This window comes from Lepidochelys olivacea, assembly GCF_965140295.1.
Source record: "Lepidochelys olivacea isolate rLepOli2 genome assembly, chromosome: 3".
NCBI classification, from domain to species: Eukaryota; Metazoa; Chordata; order Testudines; family Cheloniidae; genus Lepidochelys; species Lepidochelys olivacea.
Window position 1 is genome coordinate 68,837,163 of NC_140413.1, and position 27,795 is coordinate 68,864,957.

At 39.0% G+C, this 27,795-nt stretch overlaps 1 protein-coding gene across 3 annotated transcripts in view; it reads right to left on the reverse strand.

Moving 5' to 3' along the window:
• The window catches only part of RNGTT (RNA guanylyltransferase and 5'-phosphatase), a 444,976-nt gene that overhangs the window by 115,712 nt on the left and 301,469 nt on the right, over window positions 1-27,795 (reverse strand). For all 3 annotated transcript variants that reach the window (XM_084622100.1, XM_084622102.1, XM_084622101.1), the window contains one exon: window positions 5,778-5,878. In XM_084622100.1, the coding sequence (XP_084478226.1) occupies window positions 5,778-5,878 (101 nt within the window). The remainder of the gene's footprint in view (window positions 1-5,777; window positions 5,879-27,795) is intronic.

Sequence of the window (27,795 nt, forward strand, 5' to 3'; positions counted from 1 at the left end):
GGCTGAAGAGCCTGCAGTTATGAGACTACAACCTGGGGAAATCTGAAGGAATTTCAAAGTAATGGCAAGTGAAGTTAACCTTCTTTTAAATGTATGGAATAGGGGAGATCTCCAGTTTGAATTTCTTGCTTTTGTGAGATGCAGGCCCTCCACCAAAACTGTTTTTCATTCAGCTGATTATTAAATACAACTAAAACTGGACTAGGACTTTAGGATCAAGCATCTGTGTAACATAAAAACAAAAAACTATAAAATCTGCCTTTTACTGGGGTGGAGTAATGCTTGTAATTTACAGCAACTTGCTGTAGTAATAACATTTGACTTTTATAGAGACTTTTATCCTGATGATACTTTACAAATTATGGGCTTGATCCTGCTCCTTTTTAATTCAATGGCAAAATTCCCATGGACTTCAATGGGAAAAGAACTGAACAGAATAAAAGAATCATCCAACCATCCATCACTGAATACAGTTATGTCTGGAGTGAATACAGCAGCTACTTAATAAAGAACACCACCACCTCAGAACAACTTAGAGATAGAAACTACATGTGAAACCATAGGAGGAATGTTAGGTAGGTAGAAAATAATTATACAAATGGGAATTTGATATCACCACAGACAATCCCCCCCCCTCCCCCCGCCCTTCTTTTCTGTATGAAAACTACCACAAGATTATTACAAGTAATTAGGATCTCAGTTCCATATTCCATCCAAAAGACTATGGGTCCCACAGCACAGTGTTCCGTAATCCCATGCTAAGGGCACTAGATAAGTACTGCTGCAGTGAAAAGACTGATAGTGGTTGAATCACCAACACACAGTTCTTAATTTGTAATGAAAGAGGTGTTGGGGCTCAAACAATTTTTAAATTTTCATAACTGACATGGCAAGCCCAGAGGTGCGGGGGCTATGAACTGCCAAGCCCAGATCTGCCGGGGCTCAGCCCCGGCAAGCCCTGGCACAAATTGAGCACTGCCAACACCACTTCCTAAAATAACTTGAGTATTCTTATAATTTGACCTGCACCAACACTGCTTAGGTTGTGAGCGCTGATAAGATCACATCCTGAGGTGGTAGGGATCTAGGTATTTGCCCATGTTTAAAGTAAAAGTTAAAGTAGAATGGAGGACTTGCTAATTGTGAGCAGTAAACTTTGCTTACTATTTCAGAATCCATTTATTCAGCTCTCCATGGAGAGCAGAAAGGATTCTCAAGTGTTTATTTGAGATAAATGCGGCTTTGTCTCACCATTTGTCAGTGACAGATCAATATAGGGACATAAATTCTGATTCCATAAACATCACTGCTTAATTGTATTATAAAATAACGGATGAATTTCAGCGTACCTCTCTAATCACTTCTGTATTGCTCAGCTGTCAAGCCTCCATCCAGTATATAGTATTTTTGACCTAAGGGAAAAAACCACTTCCCTTAACAGGTTGACAGTTATATCAATGCCTGCTTTTTCAGAAAGCCTAGCTTGGGAACAAACCAAAAGGAAGCCCAATGCCATAATTTTAGAATTGCTAGCAGCGAGGCATTCAGTTTAATGAAACAGATTTTCTAGTTATATTAGAACTCAATCTAACAGGTGCTTGTTCATAGCCATTTTATTATAGCAGTGCTCAGAGTCCTGAAACTCCTTTTTAAAGCATAAACTTGTATGTGATTCTTTTTGATACTCCTGCAGCATCTAAAAAATCCTTATATTTCTGTTATTCCTTTCAAACAACTGTACTAGCCATGCTGGAAGAAAGACAAGGTAATGAATGTGGTTTAATTAGGCTGCAGCTTTTTTCATTTAAAATGTCTGGAAATACTCAGCAACAAATTGTACAATGCATGTCATCAATATTTCCTGGTCTCCAACTCTTTGGCTGGCTTCAGCTCTCTCCCTTACCAATCTGTTCCCAGCCAGGCAACTGCTAGGACCCCACCAATTTCCCCTATGAGGGTTAAGGGGTCTTAAAAAGGGAGGGAGATTGATTCCCCACTGTACAAGACATTAGGAACCATGAATCCCGCTTCCCCAGTTTCTTTAAGGGATGTTTTCCCTTTACATCCCCTTCAAATCTGTTTTATCTGATATCCCTTTTCTAATGAGTACCCACACTGGTATGTGTCACATTTTTTATTTACTAAATTGCGAAATTTTAACCTAATTTCCCTGCCCCTCCCCATCGAGTCCTTGACCCACTGTGAGCAAGGTGATAAAGTCCACTACACTTCAGCCAATCTGGCAGTGAGGGGAAAATTCCTTCCCAGACCCCAAGAAAAATTGGTGACTCGCATAATGTCCACAGTGGATCATGAAGAAACTCAATTTTACTCTGATTCCATGATGGGTATTGCCTGTCTGATCCTAATGAGAGGGCTTCTCTGTACCCGCCCGAAGTATAAATACTGTCCTCTCCATCCCCTTCCTCTGTTCATCTGGAATGGCAGTGCCTCCTGCCCCATACACACACGCCTGGTCTGGCGACTTCCTGTTCCTCTTTGCCCCATCCAGATAAACTTCCCCCTCTGCTATCAATTGCAGATGGAGCCCTTATAAGAGGAACAAGCCCTTTTCTTCCAGCCAGCCAGATAAATGACTCACCTTACACAGTTCCTGGGACGACATTGTTAAGGTTTTGCCAAGCAATAAACTGAATAATTACATTAACAACTGCCAATTAATTGCACCATATTACTTATACATTATTTGTGATTAACTGGTCAGAGGCTATGATTTTATTTCCTTAAAAATTACAATGAATAATATTTTACTCAGTACTTCATTAAATTTCTTTTGGTAGGCCCCTGTGAGTTTAGTTATGTTAAAAACTTAATTAAAATGTTAACCTTTAACAACAGTTAGGCTGCTGGTATGTGGAGACCACAGCCTGTCATACTCACCAATATTGTTTCATTGTGCTCTCCTGTTCATCTGTTTGTCAGTCTGTTCTCTTATTTATACTTGCCTATACTCAGAATGTAAACTCTTTTGGGCAGGGACTGACTTTTTTTTCTGTGTTTGTACAGCACCTAAGCACAATGAGGTCCTGGCCCACAAATGAGGTTCCTAGGCACTATAATACACAAATGATCTAATAGCTGAAAGCCTGTGCTGTTGCACAGGTCTGACAGTTGGATCAAACAATCCATTTTCTATGTCCACACCACCTTATGTTCACACTCCTCCTTCATGCAACCAATGAAACTGCTGCATGCAAATTAGCTGTAGAGGAAAGATGGTGATTGGTTGAGTTGCCTTTGATATCACAATAGGATAGAATTGTTTGCACAGGAATAATCTGTAAAGTCAATATGGCTCTGAATTTAAAAACTGAATGATAACAGAACACAAATCCAAGTGATTGAACGGATGATATTCTGAAAAAAAAGAGCCCTCAGCCATATTTGTAGTTGTTTTCCTCGCTTCACACTGGCTCTATGGACATTCTATGCTTCAGAGTGACATGTAGTCTGACAATCCTGGATTCTTTTTACATATATAATAATAATACATGTGATGTAGTAAAGCACACACTGAAAATATATGGTGTCTATATGCTAATAATCAAGCAACCCAGGTAAAAATATCTAGGTTTGTAATCTAAGTTGTTCATTTACCCGTTGCATTTGATATTTAGAGCTTAATTTTCAAAAGGGGCTGTCTGAACTGGCTATGCAACATCTGCTTATGCAGGGAATATGGGTGCAAAGATATATAAAGTAGGCTTGGAAGGATTAGATTTTTATCAATAAATATAGGTAAACATCGATTTAACCCTACGCACGCAAACTGACAAAAATATTTCCACCGATGATAACTGAAATTTATAGACGGGCAAAGTAAATAAATGATGCTTGAGAATTTAAGAGAGTTTGATTTAAGGATATTTATTTGATATATTTTGACATGCAAGGTTGACAATTTGTGTTTTAATGGTTCTAAAGCTTTAACTTCTTGAATCTCAGCATTTATTGTCAGCAATTGTGAAAATTTAAATAGATAAAAACTGGAAAAAAAAGCTTAAAAATAACTTTGATATTATCTGTCAAAATTAGAAATAAATACAATTACAATTCCGCCAAGCCTGCATACAAGTAACCATTTGCACACAAATTTAGAAGTCACTTCTGTATTTTGGGCACCAAACATATAATGTAGCTGGAATATAATAAATGTTTTCAGTTTTTGAAAATAGGACTTTCCATATGAGAACAGACCAATGATTTATGTAGTCAAGTATCCTACCTCCAACAGATTCTAGGCAAGTTTCTAGAAATTGTTCTTGTTTATAACATTTTCCTTGTCTAATCTAATAGTAACATAAATCTACCAAATTGAATAAATTATAATCAGCATCTTGTCTCTGCTTATTATTTCTGTGTGAAATCAGTATCATCTTATCAAATGCATACTTCACTTAAAATGAAACGATAGAACTTTTTTTGTTTGGATATCATGGCTCATCACTGTAACATTTTAAAGCTTCAGCAGAAACCACAAAAAACTACCCTGCAATTAAATACCTTGTTTGGCTAATATAGCTTAATTTTTATTATGGAAAATTGTCCAGTTGAGCAGTTATAATGTGATTACTATCAATATCCTTTCTTAAGAAAGCAAAGTGAACATAAGAATGTGTTGTTTTTTTTAAACTGGAAACATCTGCCTCTCAAAAGCTAAACTTAAAAACAAACATTCTAATATATTCCCTACAGTAACAGTTTTTCTATTGGGTATTAAATACACATTTTCTGTTGAAATCCAAACAGGTATTTTTTGGCTTTGTGCCATACCCACAAGTTAGTAGTTCTATATATTTTCAGATAATTCTCCATGTCCTTAGGATGAGAGAAACTCACAATCTACCACAATCTCTATATATTAACAAGACCTGCAAGTATTTTAAAGAGTTAGATGTACTATTATTTCTATTATTCAATTCTGTTCACTGGAATAATGAGCAATTTATGAATTAACTCAAAAACTACATACTTCATAGTTACTAGAGGAATGAAGAGAAAAGCTAAAAGTAACTATATCAAACTGTCAGCAGGAATAAGACCCAGATATTAAAATATTAAACAACCTGAAAATCAATTAACTTGATTTTAAACAAAACCTCTTCCATGGAAAACGTAACTTAATGACTTAAACCCCAGTACAATCACACATGGGAACTGCCCTTGCTTAATATATTTATGCAATTTACAAGCAGCAGATGCACCACACAGAGAAATATGTAGATGTGACGTAATCTAAAGAACATTTAAATGTCTTGGGCTATGAAACCTTACCTTCCTTGATGGGTTTTTGGTGGATATTAAAGAATAACTAATAAGTCAAAGAGCTACATTAAAGTAAGGTCTTGAATAAATCTTCATTGTTACATCATTTGTGCAATTGTGGATAGATAATAATTTAACATACAGCAAATTTAATTTTTAAAAGCACAAGAGATGCTGTTGAATGTAATGTGTCTTCTTTCACAATAACAAATTAGGGAAATTCAGTTATAAGTTTGACAAGAGCTACATTATATACATCTGTAGTACAGCTTCTTGGTACAGTACCAACCACAAGTCAAAGAAACAACTGGCTATGCTTCTAATGGACAAATGCTACAGAAAGTGAAGTAGGCTGTGTGTGTGGGAGAAGGGGAGGTAAATCTAGAAAAGATCAAGAAATAATACCAGAGAAATTTTTGCTGCTAAGGACCATTCAAGTGAATATTTTAGATTATATTTAAAAAGGGTAAGGAAGGGAAGAGATTACATACCCTTCTCCACCAATTCTTGTTATCTTTAGACGAAAATCAACAGAATTCAGACTGGGTGGCTTCCATTTCAAAATATCATCACATCGACCAGGCTTGTATTTCTAAAGCAAATTAAAGAGCAGTTTAATTATGCTTTATTAGGTTTTATTTTTAAGTTAAAATTCAGCATTTTCTACTTTATCACTGTTTACTTCTGGGGTAGTTGTAGTTAAGTATATTCTTTTAACTGAAGTATTTGGCAAAATGTATGACAAAATACAATAGTTAGATGCAACAAATAGAGTAGTCACCATTTCATTTTACATCTGATTTGCTATCCCACTGTATTCAAACAATTGCACAGGACAAAGAACTGAGAAAGAAAATATAAATTAACATACTTGTCAGGTCTTTCTGGCTAATAAAAAGATAACATTCTCCTAGAAAGGTGTTTTCACATGGAAATTCTTAAACTGAGATGAAACAGCATAAGAATAATCTAAAATGTTAGATAGATAGATATATAGATAGAAACATCTTTTTTGCACCCTCAAATTTTTCAGATTATTTTAAGACTAGTGATTCTGTTAGCTGTACTGCTTTTTCTGTTTTGTTATGGGTTGTTTATTTCTTTAAACACAATGTGAACAAGTCATGATCAGTCACCCCATTTTTTCCTCAGATAGATCCAATTAGGAACATTTTTCTACCAGCGGAAGACTGTGCTGCATAAAAATTAAAGAAAACCATGACTGCTACCTTTGTATGCTGCTTTTCTATCCAGGAACAATACGCACAGATGAGTTGCCTAAGAGATAGTGTACCTACTTGACTGAACTGTAAGATGCAACTTACAGGGTATAATGAAAACTATAGTATGTTAAGTATTCAGTGATATGGTAGAATTCACCAGTTTACTGTATTTTAAAATAAAGTCAGGCAGTGGGTTGGGGGTCTGAGTGTGTGGGAAGAACTACCTTGTTACCTACTACTATATGATGCTCTTTGCATTTAAACTAGGACTCATCTATGTGATTTACATGTAAGAGACCTATGGCATTTAGTCAGAAGTTCCTGTCTGTATTTAGCATTTCTATTTCTTTATAATGTAATCTTCTCTTATATCATCAGGGATAAGACGAATAACCATCATCAAGGCTATGTTTTAGTCATGGGTATTTTTAGTAAAAGTCATGGATAGCTCATGGACAGTAAACAAAAATTCACAGCCCGTGACCTGTCCATGACTTTTACTATATACCCCTAACTAAAACTTGAGCTGGGGGTCCACAGGTGCTTGGGGGAGTGTGTGTGTGCGTGCGTGTGTGCGGGGTGTCCAGGGGCACCGCGGGTGCTGGGGGAGAAAGGGGTGGCCCAGGACCCCCACTGGCACTGGTGGGAGAGGGCAGCAGCGTGCAGCCTGGGACCCTTGCAGGAGGGGGAAGGTTGGGAGGGGCTGGCAGGCTCCCTACCTGGCTCAGACCGACATGTTTCTGCAGCTCCTAGGGGGAGGGGCGGCCAGGAGGGCTCCACATGCTGCTCCTGTCACAAGTGCTGGCTCCGCAATGCCCACAGGCCGGGAACCACAGTCAATGTGAGCTGTGGGGGGTGGCAACTGCAGCTGCAGGCAGCACACGGAGCCTCCTGGCCCCTTCACCTAGGAACTGCAGGGACATGCCGATGGGAGCCGGGGAGCCCCCCAGGCAAGCACTGCCCCACACTGCAACCCCTTAACCCACCCTGAGCCCGCTCCTAAACCCCAACTGCTGCTGGCCATGGGGCTGCCCGGCTTGGGCAGCCCCTAAGCCAGCCGCACCGGCCGCTGCAGATGTCACGGAAAGTCAGAATCAGTGACTTCCATGACAGACACGCAGCCTTAACCATCATTATGGCTCATTAGTTCTCCCAACCAAATAAACATGCCTCCACTCTCTTCCTTCTAGATCTATCATTTCAGTGGAATTAATAAGACATGACTGCACTGTAACATTTAACTGCTTTTCCTTGCTCTGCTTGATATGTATACTATTGTGAGCTATCCAGGGCAAGTTGACTATCTGCACACCCTTCTGCAAAGGGCCTAGGACACTGTTGGTGATATACAAAAGAAGTCACAAGCCATAAAATATTAATCTCTCCTCCTTCTTAGAGTCCATTCATTTTAGATCTTCCAGCTGCCATCTCCGATCTCTTTCCATAGCTACCAGTCACTCCCTCTCACTGTCATTTCTCTCCCACACTATCCCTTACAAGAGTAATCTGTGAAAGACTGCAAGTCTGAAGTACCTACTTTCTTTCAAGGGAGGCTACTTGTCTCATTCCTAACTCTAGTAATCTGTATTTTCAAACCATAGTTTTGTCATTATTAGCTACTATGCTAAAGAGAGGTAGATATTAATATCACATAGACTTACTTACCTAACGGAATAGGACAATTATATAAGCATAACATTATTCAGAGTAAGGTCTTTAACCTTTCCAGGCTGCATTACTTCACTTCATATTTTAAAAAAAATCAGTTAATCATTTATTAAAAATTATCTTCAGGATAGATTAATTTATCAAAATGTGTTGATAGAAAATTGGAATAACTGAAAGTCCTGCACATCATCTTACTCAAAGTAGAGTTACTCTCCATAGTGATTCTCACAATGTATTGATGATGACAAATCAATTTTTTTTTTTTTTTGGTGAGGGAATGCCATTAAATAGGGATGATTTTTTACTACTAAATATATATTCCAGGAAGACATGATTGAGTTTAATACATGCAACTGTATTATTTATTGTTGTGTCTTTGGATTTTAATTTGGCTATGGCCAAATAGTATTTCTAGTTATTCAGTATTTGACCAAATATGAGTTCTTTAATACACACCAATTTGTACCAAACTTCTCCATAGTTTGTTTGTGAAATCATAAGTCATGGACTGCTGTTATCACAGTTGCTGAGAAACAGCGAGCAGAAGAAAGAAGCAAAAGTTGTTGGAGGAGCAGCTGCCTTTCCTTTGCCGAAATGAACAGAAGGTTCTGCCATTCCATCTACTGCTCTGTCCTTCCAACATGACTAAACTCCAACGTTTCTTAACTATCCTACCGTACTGTATCATCTGTCAAGACATGTAGAAAGCTGAAATCTTCATCTACAGATCTACTAGTGTAGCAATACTTATAATATAGTATATTGCAAGTGGTAAATCATTTGCAGAGCAAGATCACTGGAATACCCAGAATGATAGATTTATTAAGAACATAAGAAGGGCCATACTGGGTCAGACCAAAGGTCCATCTAACCCAGCATCCTGTCTTCCGACAGTGGACAATGCCAGGGGCCCCAGAAAGAATGAACAGAACAGGTAATCATCAAGTGACCCATCCCCTGTCGCTCATTCCCAGCTTCTGGCAAACAGAGGCAAGGGATACCATCCCTGCTGATCCTTTCTAATAGCCACTGATGGACCTATCCTCCATGAATTTATCTAGTTCTTTTTTTAACCCTGTTATAGTCTTAGCCTTCACAACATCCTCTGGCAAAGAGTTCCACAGTGCATTGTGTGAAGAAATACTCCATTTTGCTTGTTTTAAACCTGCTGCCTATTAATTTCATTTGGTAGCCCCTAGTTCTTGTGTTATGAGAAGGAGTAAATAACACTTCCTTGTTTACTTTCTCCACACCAGTCATGATTTTATAGACCTCGATCATATCCCCCCTTAGTCGTCTCTTTTCCAAGCTAAAAAGTCCCAGTCTTATTAAGCTCTCCTCATATGGCAGCTGTTCCATGCCCTAATCATTTTTGTTGTCTTTTCTGAAACTTTTCCAATATATCTTTTTTGAGATGGGGCGACCCACATCTGCATGCAGTATTCAAGATGTGGGTGTACTGTCCATTGATGTTTATAGAGACAATATGATATTTTTATATTATCTTATTACCTATCCCTTTCTTTATGATTGCCAACATTCTATTCACTTTTTTGACTGCCCCTGTACATTGAGTGGATGTTTGCAGAGAACTATCCACAATGACTCCAAGATCTCTTTCTTGAGTAGTAACAGTTAATTTAGACCCCATCATGTTATATGTATAGTTGGGATTATGTTTTCCAGTGTCCATTACTTTGCATTTATCAACACTGAATTTCATCTCCCATTTTGTTGCCCAGTCAGCCAGTTTTGTGAGATCCTTTTGTAGTACTTCGCAGTCTGCTTGCGACTTAATTATCTTGAGTAGTTTTGTATCATCTGCAAATTTTGCTACCTCATTCTTTACCCCTTTTTCCAGATCATTTATGAATATGTTGAATAGGTCTGCTCCCATTACAGACCCCTGGGGGACACCACTATTTATCTTTCTCCATTCTGAAAACTGACTATTTATTTCTATCCTTTCATACGAATAAATGGTAATAAACAATAAATTGTTTCCTATCTTTTAACCAGTTACCAATCCATGAGAGAACCTTCCTTCTTCTCCCATGACTGCTTACTTTGCTTAAGAGCCTTTGGCGAGGAACCTGGTCAAAGGCTTTCTGAAAATCTAAGTACACTATATCCACTGGACCCCCCCCTTGTCCACATTCTTGTTGACCCCCTCAAAGAATTCTAGTAGATTGGTGAGGCATGATTTCCTTTTACAAAAACCATGTTGACTCTTCCCCAATAAAGTATGTTAATCTATGTGTCTGACAAGTTTGTTCTTTATTACAGTTTCAATCAGTTTGCCTGGTACTGAAGTCAGGCTTATCAGCCTGTAATTGCTGGGATCACCTCTGGAGCCCTTTTTAAAATTGGCATTACATTAGTTATCTTCCAGCCATTTGGTACAGAAGCTGATTTAAATGATAGGTTACAGATTACAGTTAGTATTTCTCCAATTTCACATTTGAGTTCCTTCAGAACTTTTGGGTGAATACCATCTGGTCCTGGTAACTTATTAATGTTTAGTTTAGCAATTTGTTCCAAAACCTCCTCTAATGACACCTCAAGCTGGGACAGTTCCTCAGATTTGTCACCTAAAAAGAATGGCTCAGGTTTGGGAATCTCCCTCACATTCTCAGACGTGAAGAATGATGCAAAGAATTCATTTAGTTTTTCTGCAATGGCCTTATCGTCCTTGTGTGCTCCTTTAGCATCTTGATTGTCCAGTGGCCTCACTGGTTGTTTAGCAGGCTTCCTGCTTCTGATGTCATTTTTTTTGCTATTACTTTTTAAGTCTTTGGCTAGCTGTTTTTCAAATTCTTTTTTGGCCTTCCTAATTATATTTTTATACTTCATTTGCCAGAGTTTACACTCCTTTATATTTTCCTTACTAGGATTTAACTTTCACTTTTTAAAGGATACCTTTTTGCCCCTCACTGCTTCTTTTATTTTGTTGTTTAGCCACAGTGGCTCTTTTTTGGTTCTCTTACTATGTTTTTTAATTTGGGCTATACATTTAAGTTGAGCTTCTATTATGGTGTCTTTAAAACGTTTCCATGCAGCTTGCAGGGATTTCACTTTTGGTGCTGTACCTTTTAATTCCTGTTTCACTAACTTCCTCATTTTTGTGTACTTCCCCTTTCTGAAATTAAATGCTATAGTACTGGGCCACTGTGATGTTTTCCCCATCACAGGAATGTTAAATTTAATTATATTATGGTCACTATTACCAAGCGGTTCAGTTATATTGGACCAGATCCTCTTGGACCAGATCCTGTGCTCCATTTAGGACTAAATCAAGAATTGCCTCTCCTCTTGGGTGTTCCACGACTAGCTGCTCCAAGAAGCAGTCATTTAAGGGGTCAAGAAACTTTATTTCTCTGCATCCCATCCTGAGGTGACATGTACCCAGTCAATATGGGGGCAGTTGAAATGCCCCATTTTTTTTTGTTGAGTTTTTTATTTTAAAAGCCTCTCTAATCTCCCTGAGCATTACACAGTCACTATCACCATCCTGGTTAGGTGGTCGGTAATATATCCCTACTGCTATATTCTTATTATTAGAGCATGGAATTACGATTCATAGAGATTCCATGGTATACTTTGGTTCATTTAAGATTTTCACTTCATTTGATTCTAGGGTTTCTTGCACATATAGTGCCACTCCCCCACCAGCATGACCTGTTCTGTCCTTCCGATATATTTTGTATCCTGGTATTACTGTGTCCCATGGATTATCCTCATTCCACCAAGTTTCTGTGATGCCTATTATATCAATATCCTCATTTAATACAAGGAACTCTAGTTCATCCATCTTATTATTTAGACTTCTAGTATTGGTATATAAGCACTTTAAAAACTTGTCACTTTTTAGCTGTCTATCATTACATGCTGTAATTGAATGAGACTTTTTTTTATTTGACTGTTTCTCATCAGATCCTACCTGTATTTTATCTTCCATACTCTCCTGCTTACTAGGACATAAGAGAATCTCTATTAATAGATCCTCCCCGAAGGGATGTGTCTGTCTGAACCACATGCTCCTCCGCACTTGTCAGTTTTCCCTCAGCCCTTAGTTTAAAAGCTGCTCTACAACCTTTTTAATGTTAAGTGCCAGCAATCTGGTTCCATTTTGCTTTAAGTGGAGCCCATCCTTCCTGTATAGGCTCCCCCTTTCCCAAAAGTTCCCCCAGTTCCTAATAAATCTAAACCTCTCCTCTCTACACCATTGTCTCATCCACGCATTGAGACCCAGCCTGTCTAACTGGCCCCGCGTGTGGAACTGGAAGCATTTCAGAGAATGGTACCATGGAGGTCCTGGACTTCAGTCTCTTACCTAGCAGCCTAAATTTGGCCTCCAGGACCTTCCCTATGTCATTGGTACCTACATGTACCACGACCACCGCCTCTTCCCCAGCACTACATATAAGTCTATCTAGATATCTCGAGAGATCTACAACCTTCGCACCAGGCAGGCAAGTCACCATGCAGTTTTCCTGGTCATCGCAAACCCAACTATCTGTGTTTCTAATGATCGAATCGCCCATTACTAATACTTCTCTCTTCCTAATAACTGGAGTTCCCTGCCCCGGAGAGGTATCCTCAGTGCAAGAGGATACCATGACTTCATCTAGAAGGAGGGTCCCAACTAAGTATATTCACATACACTTCAGTGATCAACTGTTTTTTGTAAGAAATGTGTCGTGTCATAAGCCTTATGATTATTCAGAGACTTGACTCAGCCATTAATTAACTTTGTGAGGCTGACTCAGCACATATTTCTTCTGTTAGTCTCAAATGGGGCTTGGGTAATAAATGTTCTTTCAAATTTCACTGATATAGAGATAGAAAAATTCTTAGAATCTCCAAACTGGTCTGAAAGTCCTCCAGTCACAGGAATTCTTCCCTTCTACTTCGAAATCTGATTGTCAGCTATCTCAAGGACCAACGCCAATGTGGCTGCTTCAAGGATTCTAATTAAACATTCCTTCCCTAGAACACATGGAACCTTCTCTCTCGCCATTTCCCCCCTTCAGACAGAGACAGGTAATGGGACTGAGATGTAAAGTAACCTAGAGTCAAGATCCAAAGATCAGGACTTCTATGCCAGATCCTGAACAGAGAAATCCAAAGGCTTCAGAGGGCTCTGAGCAGGTACAAAAGCCTCTTCCAGGTTGAGGAATTTTTAAGCTCATGATCCTATTCACTTCTCACCTATGGTGAAGGCTACACAGGCCAAATTCCCCTTTGGGAAATGACATTTCCCAGCAGTGGAAAGACTACGCTAGCTTGTCCGATGTAGGGCATTGTATTCTTGAAGAAAAGATGCATTTACACGGTGTATGCCACTTCAGATCCATCACATCATGGATGTAAAACAAGCTCTTAATATAAATTAAAATTGCACTAAATTACCAACCCAATGTAAAATCAGCTGTGCTGAAGAAAAGAGAATGAAGAAATATTCTAATGGAATGGATGAAAAGAAAAAGTGGAGAATTTTACACACACACACACACACACACACCTTTGACTTTTGCCTTACTGGAGGCAATGGGCTTTTTCTTGAAGATGGAGTTACTCTTTCTACCTTTGCTACTAGGAACATGAACCAGGAGGAACTTAACTGTCTTGGTCATAAATTTGTGGCAATGGTAAAAATTTCAAAATTATTGCTGACATGCACCGCACTTATTGAGGACAACAGTAACTTGCATAAGCAGATCCAAGAGAACAATGGCAGTACAACCACACTAGTACAGGCCCTTATCGAAAAAGAAAATTTGTAACTTCATAACAGTTCTGTTAACACTAAGGAACTGCTAAAAGTTCCAAGTGATCCACTAACATTTCTGTAAACATTTTGAAAGGCGCAGATATCACTCAGACCTTGAAACATATTGCTCCTGAAAACAAGTTGCACTCTTCTCAATACTGAAAATGTTGATGTGAAGGACTCAAACTGACAGGAATCTAGCTTTAAATTAAATCTCAGCCTGGCAAAAAACTGATTAATAATCCTTGAGAAGGGGTTCATTTTCCTTATTGATCACATACATACCAAACAGTACAGAGCCCGTGTCAATCTGAACACTAAGTACTGAATCAAAATACTGTTTAAATGTTAGTTGGAAGTAATCAAGGATTTAGCACGTGAAGCATGTAAAAGATGCACATTAGATCAAACATGGCACATTGCACAGCTATTCTGCCTTAAATTATAAATTGTTCTAGGAAATACATTCACAGTTTTAAAGCAAAATTTGAACCAATTTGTTTAAGACCAAACTACTCACTGAAATGGTAAGTATACAGTGAATATGACAAATTTATACTGAGCAGAAAACAGTTATAAATGCATAGCACCACCTTTTTCAAGTATATTAATCTACACACCTTCTGAAAGTGGAGATTAATGGTTCAATATGAAGCCTATTAATTCACTCCAACCACAAAAATCAGAACTGTTGAATTTTGCTCCCAGAAAAGTATATTGGCAATTCGAAAGCCAGTTAAACTGTTAAGTAATTCTCAGGAAATTTTTCTCATCTGTTGATGCTAATGCTAAGTTCCATATCTAGATCATTAGAAAGTAGTCCAGCACATCTGTTCTAGAGGAGCACATCATATCCAAGGTTCATCCACCACCAGGCTTCACAATAGTCCTGGGTTTTGCAGCACTGTCCTGCTTTGGTCTCCAAAACCTCCTGTCCCAGTTAAAAGCAGCTTCTGTCCCGCAGTGCAGGCTAGGGTCAGCTCCCCACTTTGGGTGTTGTGACCTGGCTTCTGCTGCACAGGGTCCTACCGCCATTCTGGTTTGGCCTAACCCTCCGCAGCAGGGAGTTTGGCAGGCAGGTATTTCAGTGAGCAGTCCTGCAACTTAGATCATGGAGTCCCGTGCTACTCACTCTAATTTGGACCAGCTACCCCCACACCAGGGAGACCGAACAAATCTGAGTGGTGTTGTGACCCCATGCACCAAGAGCCAGGTCACAACACCAAGAGTGGGGTGCTGAGCCCAGCAAGCCCTGCAGGGCGAGGGCAGGGTGGGTTCACTCTGCAACTCCCCTCCTTCCCATAAGCAGCACCCAATCCAATCCCACACTCCTGAGGGCCTCCCACCTCGGGGAGGGGGCAGCACTCCCTCTCCCCCAGGAGCAGCACCCATCCTGCTTTAGCCACTCAAAATGTTGGAAGATATGCATCAGACCAATGAGAAGTTTCCAGAGATCCTGACATCATGGACAGTAACCACTGGAGCACATCGTGGCTGAGATTATGTCTATCTAAAACCTCTCTTTTGGGAACTTGTGCTTTCAATGGTCATACTGTAAACTGAAATGAATTAGATCTTCATGGAGGGTTGTGGAGAGGTACTGGTGACAGATATTGCAACCTCATGCAGTATCTTTGGGGGGAGCATGTTGTATTAAGATTATACATGGGAACCTGGGAGGCAGTGACCATGAGATGGTCGAGTTCAGGATCCTGACCTGAACAAGGAAGAAAGGAGAGCAGCAGAATACGGACCCTGGACTTCAGAAAAGCAGACTTTGACTCCTTCAGGGAACTGACGGGCAGGATCCCCTGGGAGAATAACATGAGGGGGAAAGGAGTCCAGGAAAGCTGGCTGTATTTTAAATAATCCTTATTGAGGTTGCAGGAACAAACCATCCCGATGTGTAGAAAGAATAGTAAATATGGCAGGTGACCAGCTTGGCTTAACAGTGAAATCCTTGCTGATCTTAAACACAAAAAAGAAGCTTACAAGAAGTGGAAGCTTGGACAAATGACCAGGGAGGAGTATAAAAATATTGCTCAGGCATGCAGGGGTGAAATCAGGAAGGCCAAATCACAACTGGACTCGCAGCTGGCTAGGGATGTTAAAAGTAATAAGAAGGGTTTCTACTGTAAGCAACAAGGAGGTGGTCAGGGAAAGCATAGGCCCCTTACTGAATGGGGAAGGCAACCTAGTGATGGATGATGTGAAAAAAGCTAATGTACTCAATGCTTTTTTTGCCCGTCTTCACAAATAAGGTCAGCTCCCAGACTAGTGCACTGGGCAGCACAGTATGGGGAGGAGGTGACCAGCCCTCTGTGGAGAAAGAAGTGGTTCAGGACTATTTAGAAAAGCTGGATGAGCACAAGTCCATTGGGCCGGATGCACTGCATCTCAGGGTGCTAAAGGAGTTGGCTGATGTGATTGCAGAGCCATTGGCCATTATGTTTGAAAACTCAAGCTGATCGGGGGAGGTCCCGGACGACTGGAAAAAGGCTAATGTAGTGCCCATCTTTAAAAACGGGAAGGAGGAGGATCCGGGGAACTACAGGCCAGTCAGCATCACTTCAGTCCCTGGAAAAATCATGGAGCAGGTCCTCAAGGAATCAATTTTGAAGCATTTTGAGGAGAGGAAAGTGATCAGGAACAGTCAGCATGGATTCACCAAGGGCAAGTCATGCCTGACAAACCTAATTGCCCTCTATGATGAGATAACTGGCTCTGTGGATGAGGGGAAAGCAGTGGACATGTTATGCTTTGACTTTAGCAAAGCTTTTGATATGGTCTCCCACAGTATTCTTGCCAGCAAGTTTAAAAAAGTATGGATTGGATGAATGGACTAGAAGGTGGATGGAAAGCTGGCTAGATCGTCGGGCTCAACGGGTAGTGATCAATAGCTCCATGTCTAGTTGGCAGCCGGTATCAAGCAGAGTGCCCCAAGGTCAGTCCTGGGGCCGGTTTTGTTCAATATCTTCATTAATGATCTGGAGGATGGTGTGGATTGCACCCTCAGCAAGTTTGCAGATGACACTAAATTGGGAGGAGTGGTAGATACAGTGGCAGGTAGGGATAGGATACAGAGGGATCTAGACAAATTAGAGGATTGGGCCAAAAGAAATCTGATGAGGTTCAACAAGGACAAGTGCAGAGTCCTGCACTTAGGACGGAAGAATCCCATGCACTGCTACATACTAGGGACCAAATGGCTAGGCAGCAGTTCTGCAGAAAAGGACCTAGGGGTTACAGTGGACAAGAAGCTGGATATGAGTCAATAGTGTGCCTTTGTTGCCAAGAAGGCTAACGGCATTTTGGGATGTATAAGTAGGAGCATTGCCAGCAGATCGAGGGACGTGATCATTCCCCTCTATTTGACATTGGTGAGGCCTCATCTGGAGTACTGTGTCCAGTTTTGGGCCCCACACTACAAGAAGGATGTGGAAAAATTGGAAAGAGTCCAGCAGAGGGCAACAAAAATTATTAGGGGGCTGGAGCACATGACTTATGGGGAGAGGCTGAGGGAACTGGGATTATTTAGTCTGCAGAAGAGAAGAATGAGGGGGGATTTGATAGCTGCTTTCAACTACCTGAAAGGGGGTCCCAAAGAGGATGGATCTAGACTGTTCTCAGTGGTACCAGATGATAGAACAAGGAGTAATGGTCTCAAGTTGCAGTGGGGGAGGTTTAGGTTGGATATTAGGAAAAACCTTTTCACTGGGAGGGTGGTGAAGCACTGGAATGGGTTACCTAGAGAGGTGGTGGAATCTCCTTCCTGTGAGGTTTTTAAGGCCCGGCTTGACAAAGCCCTGGCTGGGATGATTTAACTGGGGATTGGTCCTGCTTTGAGCAGGGGGTTTGACTAGATGACCTTCTGAGGTCCCTTCCAACCCTGATATTCTATGATTCTGTGGTTTATGGATCATTGTGGGCCAGGGGTTGTATGCAACTCCAGGCAGGGAGAGTTGCTTTTAGCTCCTTCAGGAACTAAAAACAGCAGAGGGTGATTAAGCTGAATCATTCAGGTTGTGACCTCATACTCCAGGGGCCAGGTTGCAGAGAGATACCAACCCCTGGGGAAGCTTCAATATACTAGTTCAAATTGGGTTTTCCAGAGACCAACAGACAAAGAAAGGGCTTTTGACATAAAAGACTGCATTTAAACTGATTTGGGGCCTTCTTTCTGATTCAGCAAATGTACAGGACCTTAAGTCCACAGAAGGCCCCAGCTCTTGCAGAAGGGTTGGAAAGTCTTTGGACTATGAAGGTCCCCGTAAGACTGATGGGTGACTTCTGTTAAGCTTTTAGAAGGTGTATAGAAACTTTTACTGTTTTTATATTTTCTTTCTGTAATACTTTTACCTTAAGAATAAAAGTGCTCACCTAGAAATGGCTGTGTGGTAACTTGTAACTGTGGACACTATGTCATTCATAGCCCTTGGAGAGAAATCAAAGCCCAGCTGTTGGCCTTTCGGCAGACTGGCTTGCTGAGTATATCATAGTGTAAGGCAGGGAGCTGTGTCACCTTAAACCCCATCCCTGGGAGAAGATCTGAGACTCGTTTTGGCACTTCTGACATGGAGCGAGGTAGTTACCCAGAAATGGTGACAGTGCTTTCTCCCAGTCTTCAGACAGCTGTGTTCAGTACTGATTTCCTATTAAAATATAGAGCACCTAAAGGGCTAAATTAACTGATGCCAGATGGTAATGGCCACAAGGTTAAAAAAAAGAACACAGTCTATGACAGGAGCATACAGACTTTGCTTTAGTCATACCCCCTACACCATCAGTACCAAGGGCAAAATGTTTATTTCTGCTGTCATTTGCACCAGAGTGGTTGGCCTGGACTGTGGCCAGAATCTGACAGAGTTGCAGCCCAGAGCAACACCGCCAGCATCAGAAGATCTGGACATACATTTAGAAAGGCTCAAAGGTTTGGGAAATGTACATGAAAATGATCGGTAATGAAGATTTATTTAGTTGTTACTCAGATTCATCTAACATACAATATTTAAAAACTTTTAGTTTGAATTGCTTAAATGTTTTTAAATACAATATTCGCCAACAGGTGAAGTAAAGTAGTAAAAGTAAAGTAAAATAAAAATTTTTTTAATCAGATTAACTAAAACTGGTCATTTTAAAATCTTTAGCTGATTATGGTGCACCTCCTCTAGAATAGTAAATATAATGTAATATCACAAATGACATAGCTTCTTCCAGAACAAAAAAACAAATGACATCATTTCATAAAACTAAGACTACTATTGTATATACAATAACCTGTAAACAGCTATAAACATTTCTTTAAGTATCAAATAGTCTGTGGCTGTAATGTCTGAACGATATAGCCCCTGTTTTATTACTTAATACTTTGATATTAAGAATTCACGTTTTATCCTTATGCAAGTCATCATAGGAGTAATACTGACAATCTCAAAAGGGTAATAGTTCTAAAACGTTCCTCAGAAATATCCAGCACCCTTCTTATACTTATCAACAGGCTACAGTTATGTTGTAACATCTACCTACTTGAGCTATCATATTCCTCTGTGTTTTATTTAAAATGCTGACAAGAGGTGTTACATTCAACATGACAAAATAATTAAACCTTTTTCTTCACTGTTCAATATGTGTGTGTGAGAGAGAAAACGAACAAAAGGTAATTTCTATTTTAAATTTCTAACCTATAGCAGTGTCATAATTCTCTTTCAAGGAATGCAAGAAACCTGCTCCTGTTCCCCACCACCAAAAAAAAAAAAAAGAGTCAGTTATTTGAAAGACTTAATTTTGGTCTTTCAATTCTCAATATCCACACCAGACAGCTGCCCCAATGCCCCAAGTCGTCCTTATATTCTATGCCACGAGCATAAACCAGACATTGATAGCACTGGTTGATAACGTTACTCAATGGTATGTATAAGAATTAAACCATTATCACCTTTTTTGCCATTATTACAATTTTGAGGCTATGTAACAATACAAATATCTTGTTGTTTTCATCCCTTCTACAATGCACCTCAGAAAATCATTCAAATTTTTGCATGGTGAAGGAGCATCATTATGTTTAAAAGTGTTGTTCCACAAAGGAGCCGCATTAAGTCCAGGCTCAGTTTATTCAAAAGATGTTTCTCTCCTATACTAGTTTGCACCATTCACCTGAGTAGACAATAAGATGTAAGGGTTTCCATTAACTGTTCACCCCCTATTTTCTTAGTCTTACATATTAGCTTACATTTAGGATCTTGGATATTATCATTCTTTAAGACCTAAAAAATCAAAATATTCACAGCAATAAAGATACACTGTCTTTAAGATTCAACCTGACAAACATGAGGGCAACTTCGAGTGAGCTAAAATGAGAAAGATTGCTAGTAGTATAAGCGGACTTTGTGAAGAAGTGACATCAGTGGTTCAGAACATACAAGAGAACAGGCCATTCTTAACTTAGTCATATATTCATAGATTTTTAAGGCCAAAAGGGACCTTATGTTCATCTAGAGCTCACCTCCTGCCCAGAGGTGCTGGAACTAGGAGTCCGGGGGGTGCTGTCTTACCCCGTGGCTTGAAGTGGTTCCACTATATACAGGGTTTACAGTTGGTTCAATGAGTACTTGTGGCACCTTAGAGACTAACAAATTTATTTGAGCATAAGCTTTCGTGAGTTACAGCTCACTTCATCAGATGTAACTTGTTACAACTGTTAATTACCCTCACTCTCTTAAAAACATGTATGTTATTTCCAGTCTGAACTTGTCTAGCTTCAGCTTCTAGCCACTGGATCTTGTTTATGCCTTTGTGTGTTAGACTAAAGACACCTCTACAATCCGAAATCTCTCCATCGAGGAACTTACAGACCACAATCAAGTCGCCTGTTAACCTTCCTTTTGGTAAGCAGATTCAGCTTCTTTAGTCTCTCATTGTAAGGCAGATTTTCCAGACCGCAAATCATTCTTGTAGCTCTTTTCTGAGGCCTTTCTTATTTGTCAACATACTTTTAAAAATGGACCCCCAGAACTAGACAGTATTTCTGTAATGGTCTCATTAATGATGTATACAGAGATAATACCATCTCCCTACTGTTAACTAATATTCCTCTGATTATGCATCCAAGGATCATATTCACCCTCTTAGCTAGCATTACACTGGAAGCTCAAATGCAGTCGGTCATCTACCACTATTCAAGTCCTTTTCAGAGTCACTGCATTCAAGGACACAGCCCCCATCTTGTAAAGGTGCTCTACATTCTTTGCTCCTATTAAAACTCATGTTGTTCAAATAACCCTATTTTAACAAGCAATCCAGATTGGTCTGTATAACTAGTCCTTCAAAAACTTAAAGAAAATGGCTGAAAGGGTAAGCTAAGAGTAACCACAATATAATTAAATTCAGCTTCTGTAGGGGAAGCACTTTCTTTTGTGATATTAATTACTACTGTAGAGGAAGTGCATCATAATCAGATAATGATTTTAAAATTACTAGTTAGTTAAGCTGATAAAAACCAAAAGATAAACACTATCTCACACACACGTGCTAATCAAAGACCCTAAAGTCAAAGGTGAGGAAATTAAAATCCTTAGAATTAGTATAGGGGTTTAAGCTTCCCAAAATAAAGCCTCAGAGCATGCACACCAAAACAAAAAAGAGAGAAGGCAAAGGAGAAAAAATAATATAGAATGATGAAATGGATAGGTACCGTATATACTCATTCATTAGCCTGTTTGTTTATAAACTGATCCCCCCCAAGATGGATAGGTAAAAATGGCAAAAACTGTATGACCCTTTCATATATTTCAGGGGTTGGCAAACTTTGGCTCCCTGCCCATCAGGGTAAGCCGCTGGTGGGCTGGAAAGTTTTGTTTACCTGGAGTGTCCACAGGCACGAAGCCCATCAGCTCCCATTGGCTGGGAACGGCAAACCGCAGCCACTGGAAGCTTATGGGCTCCGTGCCTGCAGACACTCCAGGTAAACGAAATGTCCCAGCCCGCTAGCAGCTTACCCTGACGGGCGAGAAGCCAAAGTTTGCCAACCCCTGATCTACAATGACAATGTATTAGATATTGAATTCAATAATTCAATAGAGCTTAAAATCATCAACTTTTGGTATAGACCTGTTGAGAAGCCGACCCCCACTCTTTGATGCATCACTTTTTTGCCCCAAAAAATTGGTTTATGAACGAGTATATATGGAAATCCAAACAAAACAGGAATCCCTTCATAAAATGGAATCCTAAACCAATGAAGCCAATAGAAAGGAGCATAAACTATATGGCAGGTAAAATTTAAACTGGAAGTTTGTAAAGAGGGAACAAAGAGTCAAAGACAAAAACAAATACAAAAAAGACTAAGTATAACAGAACCAAGAAGTCTGCAAGGTAATTTGAGAGTCAGCTAGGCAACCAGGCAGTAAACGGAGCAATTAAGGAGAATAAGGGCATTACAAAGAAGCTAAATTATTCCTTTGCATTAGTCAGCATCACTGAGGATTTTGGGAGGATACATACCACAGATCTAGTCTTATCAGATAGTAAAGATGAGGCACTGTTAAAGATTGAGCTGTCAGAAGAGATGATCCAGGAACAAAAAGAGCAACAACTCAACAGCATTGGTTATTATGTGTGATATATGATATCCATTATGTATTATATATATATGATATACATTCAAGGGTTTCACAGGAGCTACAGAATGAAGTGGCTGAACTCTGAAGAAAAATGTGTAATCTCATTAAAATCAGATACTCTATTGAATATCTGCAGAATTGCAAACGTACCAATTTTATAGAAAGAGTTGGGTGATCTGTGGAATTATAGACCAGTGAATCTTATTTTATCATTTCAACCAGTTTTCTTGATGCTAATTAAAAACAAAACTATATGAAACATAAATGAACATGAAGGCTTCCTAGATAAATCATGTTTCTCCAATCTACCTTTGGCAAAAGCTCCTCACATGAGGCTATTAAGGCCAAAATTTTCAACCTTGTTTTCAGTTAGGCTCCTAAATTCACATTTTTAGTACCTGCACCTGCCACTGATCTCAATAAGATTTGTGGGTGCTGAGGATCAGACCACCTATATTTGGGTGCTTAGTTTGGATTAAGGAGCCTAGTTTTAGGCACCCAGCTTTGAAAATGTTGGCCTACATAGTCAGAGGATGAGATTTAAATACCTGCATGAATTAGAAGCTAGCAAAAAACAAAAACAAAAAACAAAAAGAGAAAATTATCGATTTTTCACATGGCAAAAGTTAACAGTGTAGGCAGGAGCAATGTTGTTTAATATATTCATTAATAATCAGGAAAAGGGAAGGACAGTGAGGTGACAAAACTTCGAGATTAAACAAAATTATTAGGTTAATCCACACTGGGAAGACCCTAAGGAACTTCAGAGGCACCGAACAAAGCTAGATGAACCACAATGACATGAAAATCAGCACTGACAAATGCAAGGCAATGAACATTGGAAGGAATATATTTAACCACTAACACACATTGCTGGGTTGCAAATTAACTGTGACCACTCAGGTTGAAGGCCTGCATGCTCAATTTGCAGATGTGGGCAAAAAAGTGATTGGGATTGATTTATTAATTAGGAAGTCAGGTCATATATATTGTGGATGATTTCCCTTTCATTTACACAGTTTACAGAATTTCTGTACAACCATCTAAGGATTTTACCATATGTGCTTTTTTGTAAGTACAAAGAAAAAGGAAGAATAATGCCGAAAATGAGCCCAAGTTAAGTTTGTTAATGACAAGTGCCATGCTCAAACTGCTACTGTGCCCTATTCCTGTGTAGTTTCCTTACTTCAGTCTCATATGGTGCAGCTTTTGGAATATATTATATATATTGTCTTATTCAAAAAATGATGAAGAGAAGGGGGTATTTACATCCCTATTTTATACTATGCTAACTTTAAAAGTGGGAGCTGTTTCTACAGCAGCCGCTGGGGTTTCCACAATTGCAACGGTCATGGGAAATACCACACACCCTTCAACATCTGATTACAGTACATAGCAGTTTAGACAAAATGACTGGGTTGCCATAGCCCAAAGTATTCTACAGAAGTTAATTTAATTTTTTTTAACTTATTATTTCAAGATAAGTGTAGTTCCAAGCCAACTAAGATTCAGCCAAAGCCAATTCCAGGGCCTGTATTTTGAAAGTAAACACACTAAGATAAGTTGATCCTAGAAATCAATTGTCTCTCTTTTTATTTGTACGGAAACTCACTAAGATATGATTTATAAGTACTACCAGGAACAATCAGATTGAAAGACAAACAGCTTGGTAAACACCAGCACTTTCAAAACAATTTTCATTTGTGAATGCTGAAAGACCTTTTAAAATAGGGGGAAAGGGCAGTGTCACAGGGTGACATTGGCCCTTTAAGAGGGTGCAGGACCAGTGCACCTGTGACTTGGTCAGCTGACTCTAGCTGAGCTTTAAAAGAGGGTACCTGGGCTTAGAGAGAGGGAGACCTGGTGAGAGGGAGTCTGGGTGAGTCAGGCTGACAGCTAGTCAGCAAAGGGGCCAGAGTCCCCTGGGAGAGGAGACAGAAAGAATCTGAGAATTAAAGTGGGGGGAAGGGAACCTTTGGAACTGTAGCCCAGGGTGGGCTGAGGAACTGTGTTTTTGTTGATTTGACCAAAGTTTGAACAATAGAACTGCACGGAAGAGACTGTGGATGTAGCAGAGAGTCCGTAGCAAGCTGCGGGGAAGCCCTACCTTGTTACAGGAAGAAACTAGGCACTCTGTGGAACATAAACAGAACACAAAGGGTATCTCTACACTGCAATAAAACACCGGTGTCAGCTGACTTGGGCTCATGGCTTTCAGGCTGCAGGGTTATAAAATTGCTGGGACTGCAGGGTCCCAGAGTCTGGGCTTCAGCCTGAGCCCAAACATCTACACTGCAATTTTATAACCCTACAGTCCGAGCCCTGTGTGCCCAAGACAGCAGACACAGGACAGCTGCCAGTGTTTTATTGCAGCATAAACATACCCATAATGGCTGCCACTTTTGTATACATCTCTAAGGGCTTCATCCAAAGCCAACCAAAGTTAAGTTAAAGACTTAATTGGGCTTTAGATCAGACTGTTAATCACAGGACTACTGGTATCTAGTTTATCACTTTGTAATTAATCATGAATTGCTGGACTACGAAAGGAACAATTTAAAAACCCACAAAATTCTAATGGTATGTCAAAAATAAGGAAAATAATAAATTTTGCTTTTAATGCTGCAGTATCTAAACTACAGATTCAAACCTCACAAACAAGCTAAGAGCTGCAGTCATCACTAGACTCTGGCTTTCTGTCTGGTTCAATAAATCTATAATGAAATTGAGAGACCTGTTAATGTGTTCAGTAAGCATTTGGTCCATCTTTCATACAGTTGTTAATGAAGTCCATGTGTTCTACAATTATCTCATAGGAAACAAGCCTGTAGCTAATAACTTTTGAAGGTTATAAAGATGTAAAAAATTAGTTTTTTGGCAATGCCAAAGTCATTTATATTCACAACTAAGCCAAAATGTACATAACGATAAGATATTGATAAGAATTTTTATAAGAAAGTCTTGATAAGAAAATAAAAATAAAATTCTTGATAATTCTGTTACTTGATAATGAATAGTTGATTTATCTGATAGTAAATTAATTTCTTGTGCCTTTATACAAGTACATTTTGACGTTGCTAAACTTCCAAGGTTTCTATTCTTTTCATCTCCTTGGTGTTTTAGTGGACTTCTTGACAAAGCTTTTATTGATTTGTTTTGAATATTCAGTAATGATGAGAATGTTAAAAATGTGACTCTTAACTGAAGGTACACAACTGCGCCTTACAAAAGGATAAAAAAGTATAATGAAAGTCCAATCAGATGGGCAAGCACAATATTGTCTCAACCTGTAGGTGTATGCTGTCGACCAGCTTTGTGTTGATTATTTCTTTTTAACATTTTAAATACAGACACAGAACCAGTAAGAATTTACCACTTGTGACATACTGACTTTGGTGTGCTAATGCAAATGTAATGGCTTGCTGGCTTTTGTCACTAGAGAGCTAATGCTATATTGAGATGCTATGGGGAAATGACATATTTTGTTAGCAATAACACTTACCTACAAAAACAGATAAAACTAGCAGTATTTTATTGTTACAGTATTTTACTGTAAAGCATTTTCTGTCTGATGAAAAAGATGTATTGTTTCCAGACTATCCAAGTTGTATTTTCAAAAATACAGCATAGTTCTCTACTAAACAGAAAGGAAAAGATGATTATAGTCAAAAACAGTTTCTGAAATATTAAGGTACACTGTCAGATCTGACTGAGCGACATGCACAAATATGCTGCTAATATTTGCTCATTTAAATAATGTTAGATTATATTTCATACTTGGGATTTTAACATTTGCTTGCAAACTAGGTTTAGAAAGTTAACATGTATGTAGAACTTACTCTATTAATATTTTAAAAGGTAGAGCTCAATTGTCTTTTTCCAATAATTCTACTGTGAATTTAAAGTCAATGCAATATTTATATTGGACTTCATTTCTGTAATTTTGGTCTTAAATGTCTTCTACTTCTGCACCTTAATTTAGCTTTATACCTCAGACCTCATTAAATGTCTTATCTCATAACCATACTATTAGCTTTCGTTGATATTCCACTGAGCATAGATGAAAATGTGACAAACATTTCTTCAAACTAACTTCATTTAAATATTAATCCCATTAATATTTGATAAATGGTCACTTCACAACTGGAACCCACATTTACAGCATTCAGAACCTAATAGCTACTAACTTATTCACTGTTCATTTTCTTTTGGCATACCACTTTAGTCAGGAGAAACCAGTTTTTGTTCACCTTGATTTGCATTCTTTCCCTTCATCCTCCCAATTACTGTACAGTCCTAAAAACTGTGGCACTTGATCATAAGCAAAGAGGCTGAAATCAATGGCTCCAAGCTGTTATCTAAGATGAATGATCCAGAATGGACTTTGATGCTGCTGGACCGAGACACTGGATTTTCCAGTTACACTGGTGTAAATCGGGAGTAACTACTAAAGCCAAAATAGTTATAGCAGTGTAAGACTGGCAATATGAAAATGTGCCTTGCCCTGACAGCATGACTAGTCACTTTCAGGCAAAGGAAGTGGAGTTCCATGGTTGCTGCTTAACGTAGTTCTATATTGCTATTGATTTTGTAATGTTCTTATTCTTTACCATCTAGAACTCATTACCTCTTTATATCTGTACTATATAAATCTTACAAGAAAAGCTAATGGCATAATTGACCATAAAATACCTACGTTTCTCTTCTATGGATTTTTCGTTTTATTCTGTTTATTTCATTTTTATCTCTTATTTGAACTGAGATGAACCTCAGTGAAAAACCAGAACAAGATGTAACCCAGCTATCTATGTGAACACAGAATAATGTTTTGTTCATTTCCCTAGATGAAACTTCCTTTAAACTAGATTTTACAATTCCGGAATAGGTTAAAGTTGAAATGGATGAGTTCAAAGAGATTGATCATAGAATCATAGAATATCAGGGTTGGAAGGGACCTCAGGAGGTCATCTTCACTTTCCCAAATTTTTGTCTCTCTCTAGGAACATAGACATAAAATTAACAATTGAACACATGGTAATAAAGATAAACAAAACAAAATTTAAATGTTCCAAAAACTAGCCCATTAGACAACAAAATGACTGTGCTGATTGTGCAGCAATTAACCCTCCTTCACATACACCAGTCTCTCACACTTTTTCCTCAAACAATTACGGCTTGTCTACACTACCACTTAAATTGATGTAAGTCACATTGCTCAGGGGTGAGA